We start from the raw sequence: 16,061 nt of genomic DNA, 5'->3' as shown, positions 1-16,061 counted from the left end.
GATTGTAAAATAAATGAGTTTTCTAGCCAAAAACAAGAAGCATATTCCTATGACTTTGGCTCTTGATACCATTGTAAGGATTCAAAAGATTACCAAGTTTCCATATCCATATATGTTTATGTCTAAAATCAATTTAGTTATCATAGAAAGCGGAAGCATTTTGATTTTAATCTTTACCAAGTTTAACCACTTAAACATGAATCCCAAAATAGATCAAGTCAAGATAATATGCTTACAAAGTAAGAGAGCTAGTTTAGAGTTATACCTACTCCAAGTTAGGAGGTAATAAATGGATGAAGATGAAGATGATGAAGATGATGAACTAGCAAGTTTCTAACTTGAAACCTCAAGCTTGTAATACCCCAAACTTATCACCAACACCCTAGCTTTGGTTAGGATTTATGAACACTTGATTTTAGCTTGTAAAAAAGAAAAAGAACCTCCTTTCTCCCTTGAATAAATCACGGCCAGAATACAGCAAAAGGGGAGAAGAATGCAGTTTTTTTTCTTAATGTTTTGATGTGTATTCAAGTATTTTTGGTCTCCCACAAACCTTGGTTATTATGCACCTCAAAAATAGAAGCAACCATACAAAAGGCTAGTCAATTTGCATGCTTGCATAGATTCCCATGCCACTTCTATTTTGTTTATAAAATAAGTTTTATAAACAAAAGGGGATTTTATAAAACCATTTATATACTTGCACATTAATTATGTAAATTTTATATAAAACCAAATATATAAAATTGTAACATAACATTATTAATTATTTAACCTATAAATAATTAAATCCATAATATATAAATTATTCCATAATTTATATAATACACATCAAATAATATTTAAGAAAACCATTTTTCTTAAAGTTCAAGTGTCGCGTATTTGATCAATGAACCAATCGTTAAAATCAAATACAAATAAGGTGTCGGCAAGTTTGTTATTGGGTATGACCCGACTTGGATCATAACACGTCAGCCACATTAATTTAATATATCTCTCGGGCATACGAAATACCTTCAGTTTTTCCCCTTGACCACCTGATGTATCCAATCGCTTCGCAACAATGGTATCGAATCCATCACCATTAGGAACTTTTCCTCTATAAACGTTTCCAAAGCCTCCTTTTGCCTTATGTTATAGATAAGTATTTATTTAGAAGGATAGCAAGACTAATAGAATTCTACATTTTTCATGTGCTTAGACACTCACTTGTATGATATATCCATATCAGTAATTCAAATCAACCTAAGATAGTTTAGTGGTTGGGTCGTGATATCATTATAAGAGGTCTCGTGTTTAAACCTTACTAGCATCGAGGTGACCAAAAGAGTAGAACCGGTCACGGGACCTCTGAAGTTCTATCTGTACTTTATGTATGTTAAACTAACATGATTAAAAATTAAAATATGTAAGCACTTTTATTGGTGTTAAAGATATATGAAAGAATATTAAGAGAGAAGCTTCAACTTACTTGGAAGAATAAGGCGTGCTCAAGCTCCTCCACAACAACTTTCATTGTTGGACGTTGGTCCTGAGTTTCTGCTAAGCATTCATACGCAATTTTAATAAATGTTTCCAAAGAATTCTGATTAGGTCCTCTATTTAGGGTAAACTTGTAATCCCGAATTCCTTCCTTTATGTTAGGATCTATCAATTTCGTTAGTGTCTGCTCATGAAAATGTCGTTGTGCCACATAAGCTATCCCTCTGTCACTCTCTTCAATGTATGTTGGGTCATCGGCTAACCTCCCACAAAGAACTTCTAACAAAAGTACTCCAAAACTATATACATCTGATTTTCTTGTAAATTTATGGTTCTTTTGAAATACTGGATCAGCGTACACAGTTTCCTCAATCCTTTTAAGATGAGGAACCTCACCATCTTGATTCCTCGACAAGAGCACTGAGTTCAAAAAGTAAAAAATTCCCCCCCCCACACCACAATTCTCGTCCAACCCAATGTTACTGCTCTGTATACAACAGTTAATGATCATCTTTTGATCTTCCATTTCATGGTGGAGATATTTCAATCCACGTGCAACATCAAGACATATTTTCAAACGTTTTACCCATGTAAGATTACTTGGCTTGTCGTCGTTGTTGATGTTCTTAAGATGATCACTGAGAAATCCATTAGAAGCATGATCAACGACAAGGAACTTATAAGCACGTTCAGGACAAAACCCATGTAGAGTGACTATGTTGGGATGCTTACAGTTATTAAGCATTTCAATTTCTGTGATGAACATTTGATTTGCTTTCTTACCTGGCATGAATTCTTTTACATATACATTTTTCTCAACTTTGGGTAGTTCGCCTTCATGTATAACATAGTGTCTCTCAAAACGTGATTCCCATGTTTTTACAGCTTCTAGTATTTCATCGTGCGGAATCTTCAAATGCATCAAATGTTTAGCATATATTAGTTTATCTTCATCATCATAATCATCAACGTCATTGTCATTATCATCATCAAGATCCCAATAAGGAGAGCTAAAGTTACGAAGGCCTAGAAGTGGTAATTGTTCATCAAAAATTTGGTCCTCCACCTTTAAGCAATAAGTAGAACAAAAGAAAGTAAATAATACACACACAAAAATAAAAAATAAAATAATGTTTCCTCAATATGTAATATACATTTTTTACTTTGATAAGTTATGTCTAGTTAAGTTTTATATAAGGTTTTGATGGAGATGGAAATACTCAAATTGAAGTCAATGCTGAAGTCAACAGTAAAGTCAATGCTAAAGTCAACACTGGAGTTAGACCAAAGAGAAACGTGGGAATGCCAGCTTGAGCAAGTGATTATCAGTTGAGAACTAACAGCAGAAGGAAGAAAGATTTAGTTAGTTAGTTGTTTGTTATAATTGTACACGTGTCATAATCTGGTAGTATAGTTATTTGGGTATGAACGGTAGTGATGTAATCGCAATGTAACAAAACTGTTGAATGTTAATGAGAAAGATAACAAATTTCTGAGAATTGAACTCTTTTCCTTTCTAATTGCTTTGGAGACTTGGCCGTCTTGAATAATGAATAGGAAATATCAGGTTTTTTGTTGTTTGAGTTGGTTAATTACTAGCAATAGGTATTAGAGTAATCACGGGTTGGTTATTGTTTACATATGTTATTAACGGTGTAAGATATTAACTTACTTGAAGGAGTAAAGCCTGCTCGAGCTCATCGACAACGACATTCATTTTTGGCCGATGGTCTGGAGTGTTCTCTAAACACACAGACGTAATTTCAATAAATTTCTTTAAAGAAGCTTTGTTGAGTCCACTTTCTCTATTGATTGTAGAATCTACCTTCCAATCTGTAGTTCCTTCGTTGATGTATGTTTGCAAATAATCAGCCAAATCTAGTTTAAGTGTCTCTCGGATAAAGTTGGTATCGACTGGTTTCCCAAGTAGAACCTCTAACAAAACTACTCCGAAACTATATACATCTCTTTCTCTTTCAAACTTAGTACTTGTCGTCATAAATTCTTTGTTAATTTCAATCTTTGCCCCGCAATTCTCATCCAACACAATATTTTCACTTCTTATATTACAATTTATGATCATTTTTTGGTCTTCCATCGTAGTGAAGATATTTCAATGCATGAGCAACATCAAGGCAGATTTTCAATCGTTTTGCCCAAGTAAGAACAAACTTGTCTCTTAACTTCCCACCAGTATTCACTAAGGTTTCCATTTGAAGCATGCTCAATGACAAGAACCATCTCAGAACCTTCATTACAAAATCCAACTAGAGGGACTATCTTGTGATGCTTACAAGTAGTAATCATTTCAAGTTCGCTAATGAATACTTCTTCTCCTTTATCGCCTTCTCCGGCGAATATGCGTTTTATAACCACAGTGCTCAACCTTTTTTGGTAGGCCATCGTTATTATTCCCTTCCAGAGAGGAAGGATTTAGTTTATCAAAATGGTCGAGTTCAACTTTGTATAAGTTATAATATGTTGTCATCCCAATTCGGTATTCATAAGAAAAGTCATTCGTCGCCAACATTATATCACCGAGTCGAATCTTCAAGTCACTCACTTGAATATTCAATTGTTTTAATTTATTTTTCTGCAAGACGAGCGGAAATGATGTTACTGTGACACTTGAAAGACGACTGGGGATAATTAATAGTATACATAGAGAAACTATGTATGAGATATTTCTTTTATAAAGCTTTTCCTCATGAGAGAAGTTTTTACTACTTTTGAATTGATACATATATACCAAAGACAACAAAAGTAGAGTCAAACTTAATTTGTGTTCTTGGAGTTCTTTAGTTAGAAATTCGAACATCAAAACTACTTCCTCTTCCCATTCAGGTATGTAACGAATGATTGACTTGAAAATGTTAATAATTTCATGTTTGAAAGTAGATCGCAATGAAAAGGAAGATGAAATACATAAAATAATTTAAAAGGTTATAAGCACGTGAACTTAAACTTAACGGGACAATTAACTTTCGTTAGAGCTAAGGGTACAATTGAGAATAAATAATGTCATTGAGGATTGTTTGTGTAGTTATAAATTGAGAGGGATGAAAAGAGCAAAAAAAAAAAAAAGTAACAACACAGATAATTTAAGCAATTTTGTCTAGTTATTAAAGTAAAAAATAGTAAATAAGATGTACAAATAGTTTTCCATGAAACGCAATAGTAATAATAATCAGTAATTAGTACGAAGTAATAGATAATAACCCAAAATAAAAACAAACTTAATTAATCGATCCATCACAGACTGAATACGTTCATTTTGTAACCTCTATATTAACAACCCATTTGTTGACAGTTACTTTACCATCAATTAAAACAACAAGAAAGAAGTTAACGCGGAATTATAACAAATTACTATAATAGGGAGTATAATGAATGCTACTAAAGGAATAAGGATGTTACCAGATTATCATATGAGACCTGAAGTTCCAATGCGTTCTCAAGTTCATGTGTAATACTGTTCATATCAGGACCGTGTATTCGTTCTTTATTTATGCAAGAATATGATATGTTTGAGAAGCTAGTGAGTGATTTTTCGGACATATGATTCCTTAAATCTGGAAGGATTATATCATTCACTGTGTCGTTTTCATAATGAAATCTGACCAATGATGCCAAAAACATATTATCCTCATCCGCATTTGGAATAAATGCTTTCCTCCCACATAATATCTCCCATAAAACAACGCCAAATGAGTAGATGTCTGACTTGTGGGTCACACCTCCGGTCTTCGGGATTTCTAGGTCCACATACCCTGTTGTGCCAATAGCATCTGAAAGGTGAACCTCCTTTCGGTCTACTGAATATTTGACAGTATTCGAAACCCGATAACTTGGGCATAAATTTGCTATCCAATAATATGGTGGAGTTGTTGACGTTACGATGTATGAATTTTTCTTTTTTTTTTGAAATAGTAATATTTGGTAACATGTTTACAAAACTAGAAATTTTGAAAAAAACTTAATAAAACTAGTAAAACCGGAGTTTCAAACTCCGGTTTGGCCAAATCGGTGTTCTAAAGTCCGGTTTCTATCTACTTTGCCCACATGGCAGAGTGACATGGCAAACCGGAGTTTCAAACACCGATTTGCCGCGTGACATTTTTTTTTTAAGGGATTCTGGGATGAGCTCATTTATTTTTTTAGAAAAAAGTTTTAATTGTTTTTGCTAGATTTAAGGGATGAATATCAATTATTAATAAGCTAATTTGAAACTTCTTTTAATATAGTTTGAGAAGTGAAAGTTCATATAGTTATTACTCGGTAATACGTATGAATTTGTTTGAATGAATGTAATGTTGGGAAATGGAATGGACTCTGAGCTGTGTGATTTGGTCTCTATGCATGAGTAAAAATTAGTTGAGAAGTCATCATGTCATCTACGCATTATTTAACTATATATATATATATATATATATATATATATATATATATATATATATATATAATTTTTAGAACAATTAAAACTTTTTTCTAAACAAATAGACGAGCTCATCCTAGAATCCCTTAAAAAAAAATGCTACGTGGCAAACCGGTGTTTCAAAGTCCGGTTTGCCATGTCACTCAGCCATGTGGACAAAGTAGATAGAAACCGGACTTTGGAACACCGGTTTGTCTCAAACCGGAGTTTCAAACTCCGGTTTTACTAGTTTTGTAAAGATTTTTTCCAAATTTCTAGTTTTGTAAACATATTACAAAATATTACTATTTCAAAAAAAAAATCACGATGTATGACAGAATAACTGCGTCCATCCTCATTATGGATGTAACTTAATGCGCGCGCAACACCAACACATATCCTCAATCTTTGGATCCATGTGAGTCTCTCTTTGTTTATATGCATCAAGAGACTTCCCTTGGCACAACACTTGTTTATAATGATCTTCTCATTTTTTTGGTCACAAAACCCGATAACGGAAACGAGATTTTCATGATTGAGAATCGAAAGCATAGAGAGATCTCTGTCCAGAACTCAATGACTCCTTGTTGATACCTAGGGTCTAATCTCCGAGCAGCAATTTTCAACGACTTCCCGGACCGTAAGAGCTGTCCCTTGTACACTTTTCCAAAGCTGCCCGATGATATTTCTGTCATCAAAGTTGTTGGTGGCCACTAGTATGTCATCAAGTGGGACTTGTAAGCTAAGTGAGCAAACTCCCTGATTGTAGATGTCATTTATCTGTTAATCAAATGATAAAGATCCGAGTAAAAACCAATAATTTGCAGATGATTGTAAAAGTTATAGCGAAGGGAATTGAAGAAAATATATAAGAAACCACACACACATATATGCAAGCTACTAGTAGACCTTTAATACTGTCATAACTTTTCTAAAATGAATGCAAAATTTTTATACTGTAAAGTTGATATTCGCTCATAGAAAATTACAAATAAAAACTGGGTACATGTCGGTATTAAGGTTTGGTCAGACCGTCGTTACGCTTTCGTGAGGTACGAATCCGGTGTGATTGCTGATGCTGCTATCAAAAAGATGAACGGGGTCTCTTTATTTGGTAAGAAGCCGTTCGTTGGTACCGCTTCCCGTAACCATAAATCTGGTCCTACTTCCGTGGTTCTTAATCGGGTACGTTCTTCGATTTTGAGGGTTAATCTTTGTGTTAACTACGATCTGGTTAACAAATTAAGGTCATATGCCCTTCTGATCGACCATCGTCCGTTTTCATATCGTAAATTAATTTCTATTTTAACCCGCAAAGCTGTTCTCGCAAACCAAATCATTAAATGGGGTTCGTTTGGATATATCGTGATGTGTATTGACGAAGAACACTTAAACAAGATTTGTTCCGAACACCCTAGTAAAGATGGTTTGATTTCCATCTCTCCCTTTTCAAATCGGGCTGATAAATTCTTTCGATTTTCTTGGATTGAGATATCCGGTATCCCGGTTAGTTTTTTTTTCTTTTCGGAATGCAACATCAATGAGTTAGCAGCAGGATTTGGAAAAGTCCTTTTCGTTGTTCGTTCTTCGACTGATTTGAAACATATTGGTACGGCTTTTGCGTTTATTGAATTAGAGAGTCCGTTGCTTGTTGATGTCACAAATGAAATTCGAAATAATTTGGGGTCGGAATCGTTCTTCATTCATGTAAGCGAAGTTACTCCAAAAGTCCAAATGATTATTGTCATGTTTTGATGATGAGTTCCCACCTACAGTTTTGGCAAATTATAATCGGGCGGTGTGTGAGGGTGATGTAATTGCTAAAGGTGATCGTTTGTTAGATAGATTGTTCCCTTCTAATCATAGGTTTACCAGTAACGAAGGGGTTTCTATAACAGGTTACACAAAATGTGAAGCGACATTTGAACGTCGGGCTTAATTCCGTAAGTGTTGATCCACCGGCCACTGATTTGAATGAGGTCCCTTCTGTCCTCGATAGTGATACGGTCAACTCTGCTTTAGTTGAGTTGATATTATACATAATAATTGATATACATATTAACGGATGAATAGTTGATATAACTATTGACGGATGAATTTTGTCATGCTCGACCCATTTGATCCATTCACAATACCCATTAGACCTGTCTCTATTTATGGAACTTCAGGATGTGATACCCATTTGACCCGTTCTTTTATATTTTGTATAAGACCCAATAGGTTAAAGAAAAAACTCATTGAACTTTTTTTAAATTTTGGTTTTATTAATAATAGGCCTAATTATTTTCAAGACCCAATTGACCCGACAGCTTAACTCATTCGACCCAAATTTGAGAGTATGGGTCTCAATTGCCAGGATAGTAACCTTCTCCATCGATCATCCACTTTCCTGAAGCTCGAGTATCATATAACACATAATTAATCTGTATCAGAAAATGACATTTGAGTTTCATTAAGCCACACTTCAAATGAAACACTAGACATTCAATCACGTTTTAATCTCTGGATATGGAAAGGAATTGATCAGTTTTAATACATTGTACTGGTCGGTTTTGATTAACGTTGGATTGATTCAATATGTTTTTATTTGGTTACGATTTATATCCATATAGTTTGATCTATACATGGAAGGTCCTATTGGTAACTATGGTAAGAAGCCGTTTGATAGTAATTTTGATAAGCAGTCGTTGCTTGTTCCTTGTGGTACACGAGCTGTTATCTCCATCTTGATCCTTGGGAGATGACGTAAACCATGAGATCGATCCCGAGCCTAGTAACTATTCATCTATTTCTAACAAGTACTTCCACATTTAAGAGGTGAAATTTAAATAATCTATTAATTTAGCTTTAGTAAATTGAATATTTGATTGACAATAAAAATAAAAATAATAATAAGAAAAACAAAGCTTCTCATGAGCAGATTACAATTCTATCAAACAGTACTAATGAAAAAGGTACAACATATAGCAATTGAAACACGATTTCCATTTAAATATCAAACTCCTACTGTTCTGAGAGCTGGGATCCGGGATCAAATTATTATTATTTTTTTCCTAAAACCACAATGATATAATTAAAAATAGTTTATCAAAGATATAAAAAAAATAGCTCTTTTTTGGATCAAGAATACAAAAACGGGTAATATTCATGAAATTTGTTACGGAAACAAAATCAATTCCTGGGAGTTAAAAGACATACCTGGATATGCAATTGTGCTTTTGGTATCGAAAGTATCATTTCAGGTTTAACGAGGTTCCTACACTCGATTCATTCTCCTACGCATCAATTAAACAATCAAAAATAAAAATGTATATATAACTATAATCAGTTTTGGTAAATATACATTCATTTTAAAAAACGTTGCCATTGTAAAACTAAGATTAACTTACTTGGAGTTCCAATGTCTTCTTAAGTTGTTCCATAACTTCTTTAGCTGTTGGTCGATTTTCTCTATCATCATTTAAGCACCGGTCGGCGATTGTTTGAAATGAACTCAATGCTTTCAGTACAATCTGTGCCCTTATAGCCTCAAATACGACCTCATTGTGTTTTCCTTCTTCGAATCTCTGTTTAATAAAACTAGGAAGAAACTGACCTTCATGTTTGCGGAACCAAAACGTTGATCTTCCACACAAGATCTCAAATAAAACAACACCGAATGAATATATATCTGATTCCATGGTTAAGAAACCAGATTTTCGGTAAAGTGGGTCCACGTATCCCTCTGTGCCGCATGCATGATCGATGATATAATCTGTTTCCTTATTTATTACACTTATCAAGGAAAGTCCGTAATCAGCAAGTTTTGCCTTCCACTCATCATTTAATAGAACATTTTCCGTTTTGATGTCTCTATGTATCACTGTTGACTGTGTTGTAACTCCTCCATGAAGGAAATCCAATGCAGTTGCAACATCAAGGCATATGTTAAGCCGTTTCATCCATGTAAGATGAGTATCATTCAAGTACCTATCAAGGCTTCCTCTCGATGCATACTCATAAACAATGACTTTTGCACCTTTTTCATCACAATAGCCAAGAAGACGGATGATATTTTCATGCTTGTAATTGAAAAGAATTTGGAGTTCATTCCGAAATTGTTTTTCCCCTTGACCCCCTCTTGTATCCAATCGCTTTGCAACAATGGTATCGAATCCATCAACTTTAGATACTTTTCCTATATAAACGTTCCCAAAGCCTCCTTTTCCAATGCAATTATCATCATGGAAGTTCTGTGTTGCCTTTGCTATATCTTCAAGTGAAATTCTGGGGTCATCCGTATTGTTTTCCTATAAACTACAACCGCATCAAATTTCAAGAAGTATGATACTTATAATCAACTAAATCCCAAAGTACATACAAGACAACAGAAAAGAAAATGTAGTTGAAGCTTTAACTTACTTGGAAGAATAAGGCTTTCTCAAGCCCCTCGACAACCGCTTTCATTGTTGGACGTTGATCTTGAGATTCTGCCAAACATTCACACGCAATTTTTATAAATGTTTCCAAAGAAATCAGATTTGGTCCTCTACTTGGGGCAAACATGTTGTCACCACTTCCTTCCTTTATGATAGGATCTATCATTTCCATAAGTGTTCTCTCATGGAAACCTCGTTGAGCCACATAAGCTAGCCCCATGTCACTCTCTTCAACGTAAATTGGGTCATCGGCTAACCTCCCACAAAGAACTTCAAATAAAAGTACTCCGAAACTATATACATCTATTTCTCTTCTCAATTTATGGTTCTTCTGATATTCTGGATCAGTGTATACACTTATTTCCTCAATCTTATTGAGATGGAGAGCATATTCATCTTGATTTGGAGACAACATCACTGAGTTCCCAAAGTAAACAATCTTCGCCCCCCCAGTTCTTGAACAATCCAATGTTGCTTCCCTTTATAGAACCGTTTATGATCATCTTCTGGCCTTCCATCTCATGGTGAAGATATTTCAAACCACGTGCAACATCAAGGCAAATTTTCAAACGTTTCATCCAAGTTAGAGTAATAGGCTTGTCTTTGATGTATCTAAGATGATCGTCAAGGAATCCATTAGAAGGATGCTTAATGACAAGCAAATTAAAAATTTCATTTACGTTACAAATTCCAAGTAGAGTGACTATATTCTTACGCTTACAGTTAACAAGCATTCTCGTTTCTGTCTTCACCACTTGTTTTGCTTGCTCAGTCGCTCCAGAGATGAGGTGTTTTACGTCTATAGTTTTCCGTCTCTTGGCTAGTTTACCTTTAAATATTTGATAGTGGGTGGTAGTCCTGTATTTTTCAGAAAAGTGTCTTGTAGCCAACGTTATATCATCGAATGGAATATGTAACCTACATAATTTATCTTCCTGCATAATTTTGATAACCGATTAAGAGAAAAGCGTGTTAGAGGTTATACAAGCTAATAATATGTTGGGGAATTGGTAGCAAGCCCTAACAAGAATCTGATAACCACAGTTATCAGTCACCGACCAACAAACAGATAATTGACAAGAACACACAAAGATAACAGATAAAATAAGAGCAAGAAACGTAAAGAACAAGGAATTTAACGCGGTTATATCTAATCGTTTAATTTAACGATCAGTTTATTCCACAGCCAAACAGATAGTGTTTTCTTATTGATTTTTCGTAGGTGCATAAAGATACAATGAGAATAGGGTTCCAATTTATAGGGCAATAAACGAATCCTTTCCAAAACCAGAAAAACTTGTTGAACACGAACATCCTCGCATTTCGCGAGCTCACCTCGCGTTTCGCGAGGCCTTCCCAAACGCGAGAACCTACTTCCAAACGCGAGATTCCCAGCTTCCACAAAAGTTCGATCCATGCCACATTTTGTGTTTTGGACCACAATTTTGCGTTTTGCGAGATCAGCAGCTTCAGCAACTTGTTTTTGATTTGTTTCTCATCCGTTTAACATCTTCAAACTCAACATAATATTAATGAGTGAAACTTAAAATAAACGGTGTCATTTGTATGACCTTTAGAAACATGAGTGTTTGTAGAAGTAACACCATTTTTGTTAGTGTATCTAATATCGTTATTAGACATTTGTCTTATGTTATGTAAACTTAGTTACTAAGAAAACTTAGCTATTAAGTTTTCTTAGCTATTAAGTATTCTTAGTCATTAAGTATTCTTAGCTATTAAGTTTTCTTAATTATTAAGTATTCTTAGTTATTAAGTATTCTTATCTATAAAGAATACTTAGATATTTTAGTTTTCTTACTAGTTAAGAAATTATCGGTATTCGTGATACTTACCTCCTAAGATTTCTTAGAGGTAAAGTAAGTCACTTTTTGTAAGCCTATAAATAGGAGTGTAATTAAGAGTTGGAATATATAACCGACCTTCAAATTATATCTATTCTACATTTCCATTATTTATTTCAATCTACTTAGCAACAAAGACATGCTATTTTAATCTTTAGCAACAAAGTCTTGCTATTTTAATCTTTCAAGTGTAGAATTCTATTCTATTCTTGAACATTTACAGTGGTATCAGAGCTCTCTTCTTAAAGGGCTGTTTTATTCACGATAAAAAAAAAAAATATTAGACTAGACATGGCATCTAGTTCAACTGCTTAAGCAATTCCATTATTTAATGAATTGCACTATCATATTTGGGTAGTGAAGATGAAGACATATTTGAAGTCTCAAGGTTTATGGAAGGTTGTAGAGACTGATGAAGATCCTCCAGCACTCAGAGCAAACCCAACTGTTGCTCAACTAAGAAATTATGAAGATGAGTTGCTGAAGAAAGATAAGGCACTTACCTGTTTACATTCAGGACTTGCTGATCAAATTTTCACCTCAATAATGGACTTGGACACACCGAAAGCTGTGTGGGATAAAATCCAAGATACCTACGAAGGTTCTAATAGAGTAAAAGCTGTCAGATTATTGACTCTCAGACGAGAGTTTGAATTGTTGAAAATGAACGATGATGAACTCGTGAAAGATTATTCATCGCGAATAATGGATGTTGTTAATCAAATTAGACTTCATGGTGATAAGATTTCAGACCAGAAAGTGGTGGAGAAGATAATGATAAGTGTTCCTCAAAAGTTTGAAGCCAAAATTTCCGCAATGGAAGAATCTTGTGATGTTAGCATGCTTACAGTTTCTGAACTAACAAGCAAGCTTCAAGCACAAGAACAAAGGGTCTCTATAAGATCCGAAGAAAATGTTGAAGGTGCTTTTCCAGTTTTTTTCAAAAATAACAAGGCTGGAAATTCAAGACAAAACACATATAAGAGAGGAAATTATAAAGGAAATAAAAGTTCAAATTCACGAAGCTCCTCTTCAACATTAAAGAAAGGTACTTTCCCTCCATGTAAAGTTTGTCAAAATAAAAATCATCATGAAGTTGATTGTTGGTTCGAAGATAAACCATAATTTAAGTTCAATTTTTGCAAAAAGTTTGGTCATATTGAGAGATATTGTAGAGCAAAGAAAAATCAAGATCAAACAAAGGAACTTTAGTTGGAAAATGTCACTGAGGAAAATCAGGAAGCAAATGAACACTTGTTCATGGTCTCACATGTCGATAAAAGTTTAAGAAGACTTACATGGCTTCTTGATAGTGGGTGCACTAGCCATATGACTCCAGAGCTGTCATACTTTTGTAATCTTGATACTAAAATCAATACTAAAGTGAAGCTCGGTGATGGAAGAATTGTTCAAGCAAAAGGGAGAAGCACCATTGCGTTTGAAACAAAGCAAGGTACTAAATATATTTCTGATGTCTTATATATTCGTGACCTTGATCAAAACTTGTTAAGTGTTACAAAAATGATCAAAATGGCTACGGTGTGAATTTTAAGAATTCTCGTTGTTGCATCTCTGACATTACCGGTTCAATATTAGCAAATCTTGATATGGTAGATGATAGTTTCTACTTAAAGCTCGAGTTTGTGGATGAAAGTTCTTATCATGTTGTGGAAGATAATAGTATGAAATGGCATAAAAGATTCGGTCATTTCAACAGCCGAAAACTAAAACACATGTATACCACCCAACTAGTCAAAGATTTGCCTATAGTTACCGAAGTTGATCTTAAATGTGAAGGGTGTGAATTGGGAAAAAAATCACAGGTTGCCTTTCTCAAAATATGGTGTGACAAGAGTCACACACAAGTTAGAAATCATTCATTCTGATATTTATGGTCCTATATCTATACCATCCTAGAATGGCAACAAGTATTTTATACTTTTTATCGATGATTACACACGGATGTGTTGGGTCTATTTTCTCAACAATAAAGCTTCAGTTTTTTTCTATTTTCAAGAATTTCAAGAAACTTGTTAAAGTGCAAAGTGGCAATACTTTGCGTATTTTGAGAACCGACAATGGTGGAGAGTATACTTCAAATGAATTTGAAGACTTCCTTCAACAACAAGGAGTAATTCATCAGGTCACGGTTTCATACTCGCCACAACAAAATGGAGTTTCTGAAAGAAAAAACAGAACTGTTATGGAGATGGCAAGATCCATGATTTTCGAAAAGAATTTAACCAAGACATTTTGGGCAGAAGCTGTAATGGCCCGTCCAAATCCATATGGACGAATACAATAACATTTGGTCCCATTGTGAGGTTTTGACCTCTATATGATACGTTTTACAAACATTGCATTCGTTTTTAAAAGACAACTTTCATTACAATGATAGTTGACAAGTATGCATACCATTTTACAATATAACCAAACTTTAAATGACTTAATTTGTCATTTACTTAATAATATAATCTTTTTGAACTCAACGACTCGAATGCAACGTCTTTAGAAATATGCCAAGAATGACTCCACGTAATATCTTTAATTTAAGCAAATGCACAGCAGAAGATTTCTTTCATACCTGAGAATAAACATGCTTAAAAGTGTCAACCAAAAGGTTGGTGAGTTCATTAGTTTATCATAAATATTCATTTCCAACAATTTAATAGACCACAAGATTTCCATTTTTCATTTTCATTTCCATAATCATTATACAGGCATTTCGCAATCTGCATAAAGATAAAATCATTCATATGGTGAACACTTGGTAACCGAACTAACAGGATGCATATAGAATATCCCCCGCATACAGGCATTTCACAATCTGCATGCTATATACCGGCCGTCGCAATCAGTATATATCAATCGAAGTACTAAAGCATTCGTAACCCAAATGGGACGTGTCAAGGTCCATAGATCTATCTTTAGGATTCGCGTCAATTAGGGGCCATTTCCCTAATTCTTAGGCTACCAAGCTAACAAGGGGTGATATTCGGTATTCGTAATCCAACCATAGAATATAGTTTAAGTACTAGTGTCCATTTCGTAAAACAGTTTATAAAACAGCGCATGTATTCTCAGCCCAAAAATATAATAAAAGGGAATAATGAAACTCACTTTAACAGATTTTCAATTCGTTAAAAATCAGACTTAGCCACAGATCGATTCACGAACCTATAACAAATATATACATATATATCAAAGTATGATAAATATATTCAAATTATATTTTTATTTACTTGTTGATGATTTAAGTTGTCAAGTTAGCAGTCCAACGTTAGTAGTCCAATGTTAGTAGTCCAATGTTAACAGTCCAACGTTAGTAGTCCATATATATAGTTCAATACATCACCCTGGAATAATCAAGACGTATTGTAAATATAATGTCTAAGACTCGATCACAACCCATTGTACAACTATTGTCTTTGAAGTTATCTCGACGTGTTGTGTACATGTGTCTTACGATTTATCTGACGTATTGTAAATATATTGTCTAAGACTCAATCACGACCCATTGTACAACTATTGTCTTTGAAGTTATCTCGACGTGTTGTGTACATGTGTCTTACGATTTATCTGACGTATTGTAAATATATTGTCTAAGGTTTAATCACGACCCACTGTACAAACTGTTGTCTTTGAAGTTATCTGGACGTATTGTGTACATGTGTCTTACGATTAACCAAGACTAGTATTGTATAAGGAAATATGTATAAATACATGTATAATACAAGAAAAGTTAGCTAGGACATGGTTAGTATAGATTTTTGCAAAATAATCCCGTAGCTATTTTGATGATTTCTAACCAATCTTGTTTTGCCCCTATCTTCTTCGTTATAAATCGGTTTTGAGTGATTCAAATTGCTATGGTTTCGTAACGAA

General features: G+C 34.2%; 3 protein-coding genes across 3 annotated transcripts; 1 reads left to right on the top strand and 2 right to left on the bottom strand.

The window, feature by feature from the left end:
* Positions 1 to 4,878: 4,878 nt before the first annotated feature.
* Positions 4,879 to 5,599, bottom strand: LOC139842205 (putative receptor-like protein kinase At5g39000). The gene is made up of 2 exons (XM_071832375.1): positions 5,536 to 5,599; positions 4,879 to 5,297 (listed from the first exon to the last, which is right to left on the bottom strand). Exons 1-2 carry the CDS (start codon positions 5,597 to 5,599, stop codon positions 4,879 to 4,881), a joined length of 483 nt encoding a protein of 160 aa, XP_071688476.1.
* Positions 5,600 to 9,129: 3,530 nt separating this feature from the next.
* LOC139842204 (putative receptor-like protein kinase At5g39000) lies at positions 9,130 to 10,534 on the bottom strand. Its single transcript, XM_071832374.1, has 3 exons — positions 10,298 to 10,534; positions 9,286 to 10,185; positions 9,130 to 9,171 (listed from the first exon to the last, which is right to left on the bottom strand). Exons 1-3 carry the CDS (start codon positions 10,532 to 10,534, stop codon positions 9,130 to 9,132), a joined length of 1,179 nt encoding a protein of 392 aa, XP_071688475.1.
* A 2,005-nt stretch (positions 10,535 to 12,539) lies between these two features.
* LOC139842203 (uncharacterized) lies at positions 12,540 to 13,301 on the top strand. Its single transcript, XM_071832373.1, has one exon. The coding sequence runs from the start codon at positions 12,540 to 12,542 to the stop codon at positions 13,299 to 13,301; it is 762 nt and encodes a 253-aa protein (XP_071688474.1).
* Positions 13,302 to 16,061: the final 2,760 nt, after the last annotated feature.

This window comes from Rutidosis leptorrhynchoides, chromosome 4, assembly GCF_046630445.1.
Source record: "Rutidosis leptorrhynchoides isolate AG116_Rl617_1_P2 chromosome 4, CSIRO_AGI_Rlap_v1, whole genome shotgun sequence".
Classification (NCBI taxonomy): Eukaryota; Viridiplantae; Streptophyta; class Magnoliopsida; order Asterales; family Asteraceae; genus Rutidosis; species Rutidosis leptorrhynchoides.
Note: the sequence above shows the minus strand (reverse complement) of the source record. Positions and strands in the feature narration are given on the sequence as shown.